At 43.8% G+C, this 14452-nt stretch overlaps 1 protein-coding gene across 12 annotated transcripts in view; it reads left to right on the forward strand.

The window, feature by feature from the left end:
• STAU2 (staufen double-stranded RNA binding protein 2) overlaps positions 1-14452 on the forward strand; it is a 305709-nt gene that overhangs the window by 275453 nt on the left and 15804 nt on the right. The window contains exon 12 of one of the 12 annotated variants that reach the window (XM_053208298.1): positions 10004-10045. The exons of the other annotated variants lie outside the window; for them this stretch is intronic. Within the exon in view, the coding sequence (XP_053064273.1) occupies positions 10004-10030 (27 nt within the window). The 3' untranslated portion in view covers positions 10031-10045. Of the gene's footprint in view, positions 1-10003; positions 10046-14452 lie in introns of those variants that run through there. 12 annotated transcript variants of the gene reach the window in all.

Genomic DNA, 14452 nt, shown 5'->3' on the forward strand with positions numbered 1-14452 from the left:
GTGATCCACACCTAGGACAATTACCTGCCAAAAACAAACAAACAAACAAACACAAAAACAACCATATGTCTAATCAGTAGCTGTGTCTTTTAGAAAGACATGATGTTATTCGTCTTACCAAGCCAGAATTTATATTTATTGGTATAAAATGAAGGGGCACCTGGGTGGTTCAGTCAATTAAGCACCCAAATCTTGATTTCGGCTCAGGTCATGATCTCACAGTTTGTGGGACTGAGCCCTGCGTCAGGCTCTATTCTGACAGAGCAGAGCCTGCTTGGGATTCTCTCCCTCTCTCTTCTCCTCCCCCACTTGCTCTCTATCTCTCTCAAAAGAAATAAACTTAAAAAAAATTTTTTTAATTAAAAAACAAAATGAAAAAAATCTACCTACCCTAAGAAGTCATTGCCTCTTAAAAGAAAAAAAAAAAGTTCTTCTGATTTCTAAAAAGAGCTACCCGTTTTCAAACTGGTTTATCTACTCAGGCCTCAAAGCACCCAGGCTATGACAGACCCCTGTGCCAGTTTTCATCAGCTTGGTTTGGGTAGCCAAGTGCCTCTCAATGTTTTCCAGACAGCGCTCAGAACCTAGAGAGTATGTTTTCTGAATGTATTTGCACTTTAGGTCTAGAATACTGAGCAAAGAAATGGAAATACATACTTATGTACTCATGAAAAAATATAAAATGATGCTTTTACGTTCTGGCTGAAATTCAAATGTTTGGAGTAAATAATTGCCAACAATAGCTTATGAATATAGTGTATTTTATATGCTCTCACAGGTGAATTTCATCTCCATGGAAATGTGTTTTCCCTTTTACAATAATTTCTAACCTCAAAAAATATAAAGTCACAGGTGGATTTTTTTTTTACACTTCTGCTTTTTCCTCATTTTAAAGGTGAGATATAGAGATTACATTTTTGCTAAGAAACCTGCAGCTGTGAGTCTTATCTTTGAAAATTATTCCTGCTCTTTTGCAATTTCACCTTAAAGACACTGAGTTACAGTCATTTACTAATCACAAATACAAAACGCATTAGGTTTTAACAGCAGATCTAAATTAAAAACTCAGTAACTTGGAACAAATGGACCTTTTAGTTCATTTCCAAACTAAAACCCTGGTTACATTTTATTGTTTCTAAACCTTTCTTACTGCAAACCATCAATCCACCAATTTCTTCCTGGCTCATTCGGGCTTTGAACTGTACCTTTACGGTGCTATAAATTAGCATGTCGCTGGGATATGCTGTAATTTGCATTAACTCCTTTCCAGCTGAAGCTGTCTATCTTTGAAGACATCTTTACAATACTCAGAATCCACTCCGTAAAGTAATACCCAACTAAAGATGTAAAACATAAATTTAAAAAACATGTTTTGGCTTTTATCTCAAGATGGAAAATAAAAGTGGTCAAGGTTATGTGTGCAGTTCTGTGATCCAGAACTCACTTTCTGATACTTTAGTGCCATTGTTTCAGGCAGAGACATTTTAGCAGCAGGAAACAGAGGGAAGAACACAGCCCTGCTCTCACCCACCTGAAGACAAGGAGCCATTTTAAAGATATGGTTACAGGGGGAAATGGTCAGGGTCACAAAATTGTCAATGAAATGCACTCTAATCGGGGCTTGATGTGGGATGCATGGCCAGAAAAAGCCAAAAGTCTCAGTTGAGAGGGGACAAGGCTGCTCCCGGGACTGGTTTGGCCAGACCCAGATGAGGCTCACAAGAGTGGCCCTGACCAGGCCCCTGCGAGCCACCCACAGCAGGTGTCAAGCCTCTCTGTCCTCTGTCACAGAGCTGCTGTCCTGATGGGGCAAGAGAGGGGTGAGAGAGCAAGCAGTGGATAACTGGGGAGACTCTTGAGGGGGAATGAAACCACCCTGCTCGCCTGTGAACCTGAAACTCTAGAAAGCGAGCCTTCTGGATGCATCAGGGAGCTATCTGTCCACTGTGCACCTGTCTGTCAGAGGGACCATGTTGGCTCCAGTCTGGGGTCATTCCCCACACCCAGCTCCTTGGCTTCCACTGCCCGCCTGCCCTTCTCCAAGTGCATCCTGCAGAAGCTGATCCGTCAGTGGAATTTGTTTTCCAAGCTTTAAAAACAAAATTACTGGGAGGGTAAGAGAAAACCCAAGCCCTTCAGTCCTTGGGCAGCATGCCACCAAACTCCTTGAACTCCAGCCCTGGGTTTTTGTGTCCCTTTGAAATAGACACGGTTTGGGTTGAACCTGCACTTCCTAGCATCTGGAGAAGAGAAGGAAGAATATACTATTTTTAAAAGGAACTTTCTGGAAAGTGTACAAAACCTGATAATTAAAAAAATAAAAGCCAAACCCTCAGCTGCACAAACAGCCCTTGTTCTCTTCCAGCAAAGGTCTGTCAGGAGTGCCCACCTTCCTCTCCCTGAGAAGAGCAATTAAGGAGACCAGGAAGCATCGCTGAGTTGGTCTGTTTTCTAGCAAAGCCTTTTCAATCACCTCCTTTGATCTAGCTGTGAGTGTGGGAGGGGGAGCGAAACCAACCTGCTTCATGCCTCCGGCCCTATTTGTAGGCACTGTGTTGGAAGAGCATTTTGTCTCTCAGCATATTTTCTGGAATCAGAGCGCACACATCTGTCTTTATGCCCAGCCGCCTCTCTGGGCCCAAACAAGTTCTCTGTGAGTTTCCCCAACCGAGCTCAGCGGGATCTCTGTCAGCTGCAAGATTTATGTCATCTCGTTCAGTCCTGAGAACTGCTCCTTCGGCTTTTCACATCTGGATTTAATTGGAAAGACATTAAGTGCACTGGAAAAGCATATTTCAGGGCAGCTCTTTATAGACACCCCTATTAAAGGGGCTGACGGCTGTAGGTTCAAGTGGGACGAGCAAAGACAACATCTCAAAAGACGAAAGCACGAAGTAATGAAAGAGCCGCTGGGAATGAGAGGGTCCCGTTCGAGGATCACGTTTATTCGGTTACTTTGGGAGAGAAATGTGATAAGATACCTGCCAACTGCAAGCTTTGCCCAGCAGCGTGTGGGATCGACACACGGACAACCGGGCTTTTTGGTGTTTTCGCGAACAGCACCTGCGGTGCCTGGTCTCCACATCCACATTCTCGTGTGCCGGCGTTTGGATGTGTGATACACAAACATTTTAGGGTAGCGAGAGAGGGTGGATGGTAACTGCAAATGCCATCACCTTCTTGCCTCACCATCCCCACAAGGCGTGGTGACAGAGTCCCAGGGGCGACCTCACCCTGTGGTATCTTGATACATAACAATAGCAGCATCTGGCGAGCTTGGAGAAAAGATGGCACACACACTTGTGTGATTTTTGCAAAGTCTCTGACTCCATAACCTTCTTCTGTGAGTGTGCCCTGGTGGGTCTTAAATATACGTCCGAGACTGAAGGCAGAGGTCCATGTGATGATCAGCATAATACAAACGGTCTACGTTTTCAGACTTGGGCTTGGGTCAAAAAGATATTAAAAGTCAAAGAACAGTTGTCATCAGAGAAATACAGATATCTCTCTTTGATTGTGTTACATTTTGAGGCCCTAAACTTTCTAGCTCAAGAGCAGCTTCAATTCCCTGAAGTCTTAACTGCCCAAATGTCTTCTTAACAGAGAGCAAAATGGGTATTTAGTTTCCTCTCTTGGACTCCCCTTCATCTCATCTCTCATTTGAGCCATGGACCCTTTGGTCACTCTGGTGAAACCTACGGACCTCTTCATAGAAGAAAATTTTTAGGGGTACCTGGGTGGTTCAGTCTGTTGAATGTCCCACTTCCAGCTCAGGTGATGGTCTCGCAGCTCCTGAGTTCAAGCCCCACATCGGGCTCGCTGCTGTCAGCACAGAGCCTGCTTCGGATCCTCTGTCCCCCTGTCTCTGCCCCTCCCCTGCTTGCACTCTCTCAAAAATAAAGAAACAAAAGAAAGAGTATTTTTAAACAAATAAAAATACATAAGATTTCAAAAAATTCTATTGACATCAATGATCAAAATATTTTAAGAATATCTATGCTATTGAAGAATGTTTGAGAGTAACTAAGAATAAATTTGTACTGTGGTAATAAATGGGTTTATTAGCACATAGACTAATGAGATCTAGCAATTGGTCTAATAACTGTACTTCTAATGTACTTCCAATATTTTTAATATTTTGCCTAAGGAAGTGCTAAGTTTCAGTTGGATGTTAATACACATCAAAAAATGTAATGTTCTGTCTGTACCGTGGACCCCAACTTAAAACCCCTGGTTTGGTGAGGACACCATCTAACCAGCATCCATGGACTGTGGGGTCTGTTTCTCAATCAGGCCCTTTCCTCCAGGAGCCTCGCCTACCCCTTGGCCCTTGTCCTAAGCTGAGCGACTTGGAAGGTGTTTGGCTTCCCTGCAGCCCCAGAGGGAAGGTGTTGCTTCCTTCAGTGTTTGTGGAAGGTGCCAGCAGATCAGGTCAGAGCAGGGACCTGGCAGGGCACTTCTTTACACAGTGGGCAGTGGGGGGACTCCGGAGAAAGGCCTGTCCACACTGGAGTCAGTTAGGCCCCTGGGCACAATGAGAGAGAAGGCCTCTGCCCAGAGAAAGCAGCGTAACTGCAAGGGTGTAAGATGTGAAGAAGCATCAACTCAGTTAGGAAGAGAAAAGGCTTAGGCCATTCTGATTGCCTCCTGGCTGGTCTCCCTGCCTCTGCACCATCCAGCTGCGAGCAGGTGGCTCCTTTGAAAACACAAATCTAGGGGCCACTGGGTGGCTCAGTCCCTTAAGCAGCTGACTTCTGCTCAGGTCATGATCTCGTAGCTGGTGAGTTCAAACCCCGTGTCAGGCTCCGTGCTGACACCTAGGAGCCTAGAGCCTGCTTTGGATTCTGTGTCTCCCTCTCTCTCTGCCCCTCCCCTGATTGTGCTCTGTCTCTCCCTCTCAAAAATAAATAAACATTAAAAAAAATAAAAAATAAACAAATATGAAAACACAAATCTAAGCATGTCACTGCCCTGGTTAAAGTTGGCAATGACACAGAGGCCCTTATGGGCCCAGTTGTGTCCCTCTTAAAATTCAAGCGTTGAAGCCCTATCCCCAGAATGGGACTTTAAAGAGACAATTGGCCTTTAAAGAGGCAACTTAGAGTAGGCAAACTGACCGGTGTCCCTATAAGAAGAGGAAATGAGGACACCAGGGATGCAGGCACTCAGAGAAAAGACCACGTGAGGACACGAAGAAAGCAGCAGCCGGCAGCAAGCCAAGGAGCGAGGCCCCGGACTTCCTTGGTCTCGGACTTCCAGCCTCCTGAACTGTGGGAAGATCAATGTCCGTTGCCTAAACCACCCAACCACCGGATCTGCAGTGTTTCGTTTCAGCAAACCCGCAGGGCCCGCCCAGCCTAAGGCTTCCTGGGAGGATAGACCCCGCTCCCCCACGCCCCCCACCGGCCCCTCAGGGAACACTGCTGCCGCCTCGTTGGCCGCACACGCGAGGCACGCTGCTTCTCGCCCCGGTGCCTCTGTCATGCTGGGCCCTGTCCTGGATGCCTTCCTCCCGCGCCTGCTCTTCCTCTGCAAACGCTCGGGCTGCACGGCGCCCAGGAAGACTTTCCCGCCCCCACCGGGCTGTGGGTCCCTCCCGGAGCGCCCCGATGGCCTGCAGCGCGTTTTCTGTGCTCCCCACCCACCGGGCACCTCAGGGGAGGGCTGTCTTTGCTTCACCTTTGGCCACAGCCTGGCGCGGCACTCCCGCACGCCGGATGTATCGGCTAAACAAGTACATGTAGCATCTTCCAGCCAGAGTGTCCTCACATTACAGATATTCTGGGTTCAGGGCCAGGGCAGGCCATTTACCAGCTCCAGACCTTAGAAGAGTCTCATGACCTCTCTGAGATGCAAGCTCCTGAGCGAACTGTGCGCGCAGGGCCAGGGCAGTGTTTCTCAAGCCTTAGAAGACCCGGGTCTTCTTTTAGCAAATGGTTTTTAAAAAAGGTTAAATACACACACACACACACACACACACACACACACACACACACACACATACACGTGTATATATGTGTATATATGTATATATATATAAATCATATATGTATATATGATTTTTCCCAAAATGATTCTTGATCCATGAGTGCCTGTAAACTGGGATGATTTTGCCAACCTTTACTCTCTCTAGTTTAAAACTTACTGATGCTGGAGCTAGGAGGGAGGATGGAGCTAGCTAGGATGAGGTTCGAAGCAGGCCATTTTCAGAGTTTTGCCCAGGGTCCTCTGCGGGACCGTCCGGTCACTTTGCACCGGAGCTAGTCCAGTGTAAAGTCAGACTGGAATGGGGTTGCGAATGGGTCTGTGCTGGGAGAAAGAGGAAGGCAACGGTTTTTGGAGGGACTGCTGTCAGCCAGCCGATCGTTTGGTTAGTATTGCTCCCTTCTGACAATAAGGGACGGAAGAAGCTATACTTGCCCTCTCTTGTTTAACTGTGCCACCCCGTAGCAATTAATTAGGCCAAATTCTACCAAACACAGAACTTTTTAAAAATAAAGAGATGCAAAAATGTTTATGTAGCCCATTCTTGTAAACACAGGGAACCCCACCTAGCCTCCAGTGCTCCAACAGGTTCAGATCAAGGCAGCTCTGGCACTTAGGTCCCATTGCCAGAACCTACCACCCCTGGGTCAGGTGACTATATCCCCCAAGGAAGTGGGTGATTCAGGATGATGGAGCCCTAGACCCCAAGGACTTTTGAGAAGGAATCAGACTACTAGGCTTCCTGATCCTTACTCTTCAATAATGCCGAGAAGATGCTCCTGTATTATTTTAAGCAAACCACTTACCTTGAACACTACTTATTTTACCAAAAAAATACAAGAGGGACAGAGCTAGATCCGATCAAGGAATCCAGATTTCTGGATCTACTGCCCACAGCCAAAAGTCAGCCCCTGCTCATGTTCACACAAAAACAGATTGAGAGGAGAGAGAAGGAGCATGTCCGGAGGAATCCTTAGTTACTCAAACTCAAGTCAAACTCATGTGCATTTTGGCAATAATTCAGTGAAGCTGCACAGACATGTTGAGCTCCTGCTCTGCTAGGTACTGCATGTGAAAACTTGAGGAAGAAGACATGGTCTATGGTTTGAAGATCTCATAACCTACCAGAGTAGATAGACCAATAGGTCATTTTAGTATTATGTAGAAAGTGCTAGGTGTCTGCAGAGAACAGACATTTTGGTCCAAGTAGAAGGCTGTAGCCAGTTTCCTGGAGGAAAGCTGTCTAAGCTGGATCTGAAAGAAAAGTCATCTAGATCAATACAGGTGGGAACCATTTGGTTCCAAGCAGAGACATCGGAAGGAGAAAGGCACAGGGGTAAGAAAGGGGTAAGAAAGAACATTATGCATATGGGGCAACTACAAACACGTTGAAGGTACTAAAACTTGAAATAAAGGGGAGAAGGGGAATAGCAGAAACTAAAACTTGGAGAGACACGTTATCATGAAGTGACTGGGAGCCATATTGCCATGCACAACTCTGTTCCACCTACGATGAATGAAGAGCCAGGAGAGGCTCATATTAGAGAGACTGGATGATAAGACTGGGTATTTACTTACAGTAATAATGGAAGAATGAAGTTTTTACTGATTTTTATGATGATCATAGTATTGCATGAGTGTTGTTTTTGTTGAAGGGTAGATTTTAACACCATAAATGAATTCCTTAAATATATTCCTTTAAATCTCAGTATTAACTGGAAAGTTATCTGAGATTACCAAGGATTTTTAAGAGGGAATGGAGGGGCACCTGGGTGGCTCAGTTGGTTAAGTATCTGACTTCGGCTCAGGTCATGTCACCTGGTCCGTGAGTTTGAGCCCCGCCTCGGGCTTTGTGTGTACAACTCAGAGCCTGGAGGCTGCTCTGATTCTGTGTCTCCCTCTCTCTCTGCCCTTCCCCCATTCATGTGCGTGCTCTCGCTCTCTTTCTCTCTCTCAAAAATAAACATAAAAAAATTAAAGAGGAAATTGAATTTTTAATATTTATTTTGACAAAAAGAAGTTGGAAGGTATTGGCTGAAAATCCCACCACGAGATACCCCAAGTGCCATGTTGAAGTCTGTGGGAATATAACAGCATGTCTTGAGAGGGGAGACCAATTATGTTCATGTTCCCCAGAGGGTGGTGAGATATACCCTCTCACTTCATTTCTACACTGGGATGAAGTATAATCTAGCCACCCAGAAGTAGAAGGAAACAGGAAAACGGTGCTAACTTCCAGTAAGTACAGCTTCCCCACATTAGAGGCGGGTGGCAGAGCTGTTCCTTGAGGACGCCCACCTCCCTTGCCAGGGACAGCTCCTGAAACAGATTCTCCCTGCTTCCAGGCCCTGGTGACCTGCCTGCCTTCCTGTTCTCTCTCTCTCTCTCTCTCTCTTTTTTAATGTTTTATTTATTTTTGAGAAAGAGAGCGCAAGCAGGGAAGGTGCAGAAAGAATGGGGGACAGAGGATCCAAAGCAGGCTCTGCGCTGATAGCAGTGAGCCCATGTGGGGCTCAAACTCATGAACTATGAGATCATGACCTGAGCAGGAGTTGTACACTTAACCAACTGAGCCATCCAGTTTCCCTAGAAGTATTCATTTTAAAATTAAAAATACCGGGGCACCTGGGTGGCTCAGTTGGTTACGTGTCTGACTCTTGATTTCAGCTCAGGTCATGATCTCATGGTCGTGAGATTGAGCCCCTCATCAGGCTCTGCACTGGGCCTGGAGCCTGCTTAAGATTCTTTCTCTCCCTCTTTCCCTCCCCTGTTCATTCTCCCCCTCTCAAAAAAATTAAAATACTAATTTTCAAGAAGTACATTTCTAATTTTGTTGTGTTTTTAATTTTTATTTTCAAACAATTATAGATTCACAGAAAGTTGCAAGAGTAGTACAGAATGGTTGTGTGTACTTTGTACTCCAGTGGTTCCGTTTTATTTACCTATAACACAATATCCAAGCCAAGATGATGACAGCAGTACCATATGTGGATGGTAGGTCTATGCCAGTTTACCACATGTAACCACCACCCCAATCAAGATGGAAAACTTCTCCATTTCTACAGAGATCTCCCTGGTGCTCCTCCTTCCACCCTATCACTAACCCTTGGCAACCACTAATGACTTCTCCATCTCTATACTTTTGTCATTTCGAAGGTGTTATATAAATAGAGTCATATAGTAAGTGACCTTCACTCAGCCTGATGCCTTTAAGATCCATACAAGTTATGTGTACCAGTAGTTGTTCCTGTTTATTGTCTAGTGGGTAATATTGAGTAGTACCCCATGGTGTGAATGTACCAGTTTACTTTTTAGTTTATCTATTGTGGGATATTGGGTTGTTTCCAGTTGTTGGACTATCACAGACAAAACTGCTATGAACATTTGTGTACAGGTTTTGGTGTGGACATAAATTTTCATTTCTCTGGGATAGATGAAAGTGTGTGTGATATAGAGTGTGATGACTGGGTTATTTTCCAGAGTGGCCAACACATTTTACGTTCCCGTCAAAAATGTATGAGAGATCCAGTTTCTCGGAATCCTCTCCAGCATTTGGTGTATTTGCTACTGTTTATTTTGGCAGTTTTAATAAGTTTGTAATAACCTTGTGGTCTTAATGGCTAGTGATGTGGAGCATCTTTTCACATGTTTAATTGCCATCTGTAAATCCTCCTTGGTGAACCTTCTCTTCAAGTTGTTTGCCCATCTTTTAATTGGATTGTTTGTTTTTTACTGTTGAGTCTGAAAGTTCTTTGTATATTCTAGATACTAGTCCTTTAGCAGTCACCCAGGGGCTACAAGAGTAGCAAGAGCTTTGCATGGAACCAAATGGAGACAGAAAGAATAAGGTTCTAGATTTTTATAATGTTCTATAGTCCTGCTTATTCACCTATAACTTCTGACTTCTTTCTCAGTTGATGAGGAGGTCTGGTTTATCCTTGAGAAATATTTTGGTTCCCTTTTTATTTTCGAGATTGGGGTTCAGTGAAAACCCTCCACCCCATCCTTTGTCTTTCAGGAACCCAACCTCTCTCTCTCCCACTGAAGTGCCTTGTGAGAGGTGAAGGGTATGAGGACTTTCTCCTGTGAAGGCTTCTTGCATGAAGACACAATGAGAATTAACAAAGTAGGTGCCCCACGCCCATTGTTGGCACGTGGTCCCTGTGTCCTCTAGAAATATCTACAGAGGGAGGCCATCTTCAGGAAGGGATAAAAATCTAGGCATTTCTTGGCAATATTAGTAGATAACTAGTCTTAACATCTCCAGGTTCACTCTGTGAGCCTGGCATCCCACATCCCCTGCTATAAATTAAACATTAACTCCATGCCAGATTTGGTGCTACAGCTACCAAAACAAATAAGACCCAATTCTGCTTTATTCTGGAGACTTATAATTTACCCTAAGAAGATAGACCTGTAGATGCCTCGGCAAATGAGTGCAATGACATGACAATACTTGTGGTAGAGCCTAATTACTCACCACACATGCTTCCTCTTCTCCTCAGCTCACAGCCAGACTTAGCACCCAACCTAGAGATGGGTGTGGTCGTGGAGTTAGGTATAGTCATGTCACTGGGTTCTGGTCAATGGAGTATGAGGGCTTTCTGTCCTCTTTCACAAAATTCTCCTACATACTATCTTCTGTTTTATTTTCCCTTCCACTTGCTGAATGGAGAGGACCATAATGCTAGCCTCGAAGAGGGAAGAGTCACAAAATGGAAGGGATCTGGTACCTTGTTTGACCAGGATCCACAGCCCAGGAACATTCAATTGGTCTTTTCATGAGCATTGAGATTCTGGGGGTGTTTGGGCAGCAGTTATCTTGACTAATACACAGAGCACAGAAATCACAAGTCACTACTCTCTTCCAAACATAGAAAGGCTTCATAGAGGAGGTGCCTGATTTCCCTTGGGGCTCATCCCACATTGCCTCTCAGATACTACTTACATTTACAGATCAGGAATTGCATTGTTGCTTTTTATGCTTGTCCTCATTCATTAATTTTTCTCTTTTGAAATACCATGTTATCCTTACTTGGCTAACAAAACTAGCTATACAAAGCATGAAAGTTGCTCGCTATCAAATTCCAAATGGCTTATTGCTTTTAGCACCCTCCCCCCTTTCAGCAAATTCTTCCAGCCTTTTGATAACTTAATTTATATCCTTTCCACATATTTATCCAAAAGGCAGCTTTTAAATTCTGGCATGGTCACCCACTCTTCCTCCTGGGCTTTGATGCTACCAGATGCTAGAACAAAAACATTCACAATATGCCTACAATCTATTTCAATATATAATTCTATCCAACTGAATGTCAGGCATTTCTAAAGAATGCTGTTGGCTGATATAATGTCCCTTGCCCAAGTTAAGGTTTTGATTTTAAATTGCATATTGGAATGCCTTGTGTTACGCTTTCCCCCAATTTATAAATCTATCACAGATTCTCTTTCCAATCTATCTTGCCTCCTTAAAAGATTAACCATTAAGAGTAGAGTTTAATGTGATATCTTTAGAAAGCAAATGAACAAAAATATTTTGCTTTTGAAAGGGAATGTACCCTCAGGCAAAAGAAAAAAAATTCTGTCTCTTAATACATGTTGGGAACTGCCAGTTGTCATGCTCACAGCTTAAGATGGATTAGGATTCCATCACTGATCATCACATAAATTCTTATACTTATAACCTTACATCTTCGTCTGCAGCCAAGCAATTAGAAAAGAAAAAGACTGCGTTTGGATATATTAGAATGTGTGGAGTCTGTTAGAGTATCAGCAGTTTCTTGAAACAACTTAAGAGAATTTTTTACTTAAGTGTTCGGCAGACCTAAACCATATCCCCAAACGTGTACTAAATTTCGTTTCATTTGAGAGTGAAGATAGGGGAAGAGAGCCATTCATGATCATGATTATTTAAACATAAAGTAAATCTCTTTATTTGATTATATTGTCTTAATTAAGATGTTTTTAGGAAATCAAGATATTAGTTCTTTCTTTGAGATGATTATTTAACCATAGACTTTAAAAATTACCAAACCAAGTGTGATATTATTGGTGATGTGCTTTTCTTTCCATGGTACCAGAAAAAGAAGATATAATGTACTTGAACTTTATAGTGACTCTGCCTTTCTCTTAGTTTAAAAAAATGAAGGCTTTCTAGAAAAAAATATTAAAATTAATTCCAATAAAATTTATTCCACAGTTGTGATAATGTAATTGGCATCCAATAAGTTTACAACATATGAGAACACTCACATTGGAGACTTATCATTATACTTCACTTTCTTCACTTGAAAGACCAACATTTAGCACGTAATATTCCACCTGAATAATCAGTCTTTAAACATCAAATTAATGGTTGCTTCTAGGTTTCAATAAATGGGGAAAATGATCTACCCCTTAATTTCCTTAGGGAATTTCTGAGAATTAATAAAACTGAATTAGTTAAAATATATTAGTAAGAATTAATAAGAATTAATAAAAATATATAAGGTGACTAGATATTCTTGAACATGACCATCGTTTTTAATCATTCATTCTTTCAAGTCATTAAACTAGTAAGTATTTATTATCCATATACGCTTCTAGATCCTGAGTATTTAGCAATGAACAAAAGAGACAATCTTTGCCCTCATGGGGCTTATGTTCTAATGGGGAACATAGAAAATAAGCAAGGAATTCGTTAAATATATAATAAAACTTCAGGAGCAATAAGCACTACACATGAGGCAGAGTGAGGAGATGAGAGAATCCCAGGCTGGGCGGGGCGGGAGGGTGGCATGTGTGTGTGTAGCTCCTTTAGGTCGAGAGATCACAAGGGGGTGATGACTGAGTAGAGGACCAGATGGAGTGAGGAAGAGAGCCATGTGAACATCTGGGAGAAGAGCCCCAAGTCGAGGGAAAAGCTTATGGAAACCCTTGAGACAGGAATGAACTCAGGGTGTTCTACAAAGAGGAGAGAGGCTGGTGTGGCTGGGGCTCCGTGGCTAAGGGGGAGCTCGGTAGGGAAGATATAGCTGGGTTAGTGTCTGCTAGGGCTTTAGCTCAAGTCAGAAGTTGGGGTTTTGTTCTAAGAGTGACCAGGAGCTCCTGGAGGGTTTTGAGCAGGATCTTGACCTGTTCTCATCTACATTTCACACCTACCACTCTGGATTTATTTGAAAGAATGACTTTAGGTCAGGGAGATACAGTTAGGAAGCTATGGCATGAGTCTTGCTGAGAGATGACAGTGACCTGGGCTGGGATGGCAGGAGAGCAGGAGGTGAGACACGGTTGGATTCTAGATGCATTTTAAAGAGGAACTCGTTATCGAGTTTTGTGTGGGAGGTGAGCAAGGTTGATTCCCAGGGTCTTTTGTCAGAGCTGCTGTTTGAATGAGGGTTCCGTGTTCTGGGAGAGGAGTGGTTTGGAGAATGGTAATCACAAGTTTGAGTCTGGGCTGATTTTAAATGCCTTTCATGCACCTAAGGGGAGAAATCCACCAGGCAATTGTATGTGTGAACCCTAGGGCAGAAGGCTAGGCTGAAGATAGGTATTGGGGGCCACGAATATTTATAAAGGATTTGTCATAAGCCTCAATGAAATCGTCTAGGGAGAGAATAATGACAGAGAAGATAAGAGTCCCAAGGATGGACTTAGGGGCACCTGGATGGCTCAGTCAGTTAAGCGTCCGACTTTGGCTCAGGTCATGATCTCGTGGTTTGTGGGTTTGAGTCCCACGTCGGGCTCTGTGCTGACAGCTCAGAGCCTGGTGCCTGCTTCGGATTCTGTGTCTCCCACTCTCTCTGCTTCTTACCTGCTTATGCTCTGTCTCTCTCTGAAAAATAAACATTAACAAAAATTTTTAAAAAATTATAAGAATTTGGCTCCAGAGCCAGGCCATCTGGATCCAAATTCCAAATCTACCAAAAGCAAGTCATGTTGGCCTCACAGAAATTACTTCCTCTGTGTCTCCGTATCCTCACCGTTAACCAGGGATGAGGAGCAAACCTACCTGTTGTGGTGACTGTGAAGACTGAGTTAGGAATGTGATGTCTTTAGATGAAAGTGAATGTCAACAGCACAAGATGCCGTATCATCTAATAGTTGAGATTTTTACTTGCCCAAGGTCATATGCCTAGTTGAGGTGGAGCCAGTCATAGAGCCCAGTTTTGCTGGGCTGCAAATTGTGGATTTTTAGCCACTTTGCTGCCTTGCCTGCGAGCAGTAAGCAGGGAGCCAGAGAGAATACCAGTTAGGATCTTTTCCCCGGAGGGTCAACTGCTAAACATGTTCCACACAGTACTGTTTACTGCAGACACCCCCCGGACACCTCCCTCAGATGGATCCGTCGCTTGATGCCTTTGATAGGATGGTTTTAATGATTCGGTCTTCTAAATGGAGACGTTGAGCATAGATACTTTCGCATAACCAGTGGTGAAGCTCAGGTCCAAGTTTTACCTTTCACACGGAGAACTCAACTTTCACCTGC

This window comes from Acinonyx jubatus, chromosome F2, assembly GCF_027475565.1.
Source record: "Acinonyx jubatus isolate Ajub_Pintada_27869175 chromosome F2, VMU_Ajub_asm_v1.0, whole genome shotgun sequence".
Lineage (NCBI taxonomy): Eukaryota > Metazoa > Chordata > Mammalia > Carnivora > Felidae > Acinonyx > Acinonyx jubatus.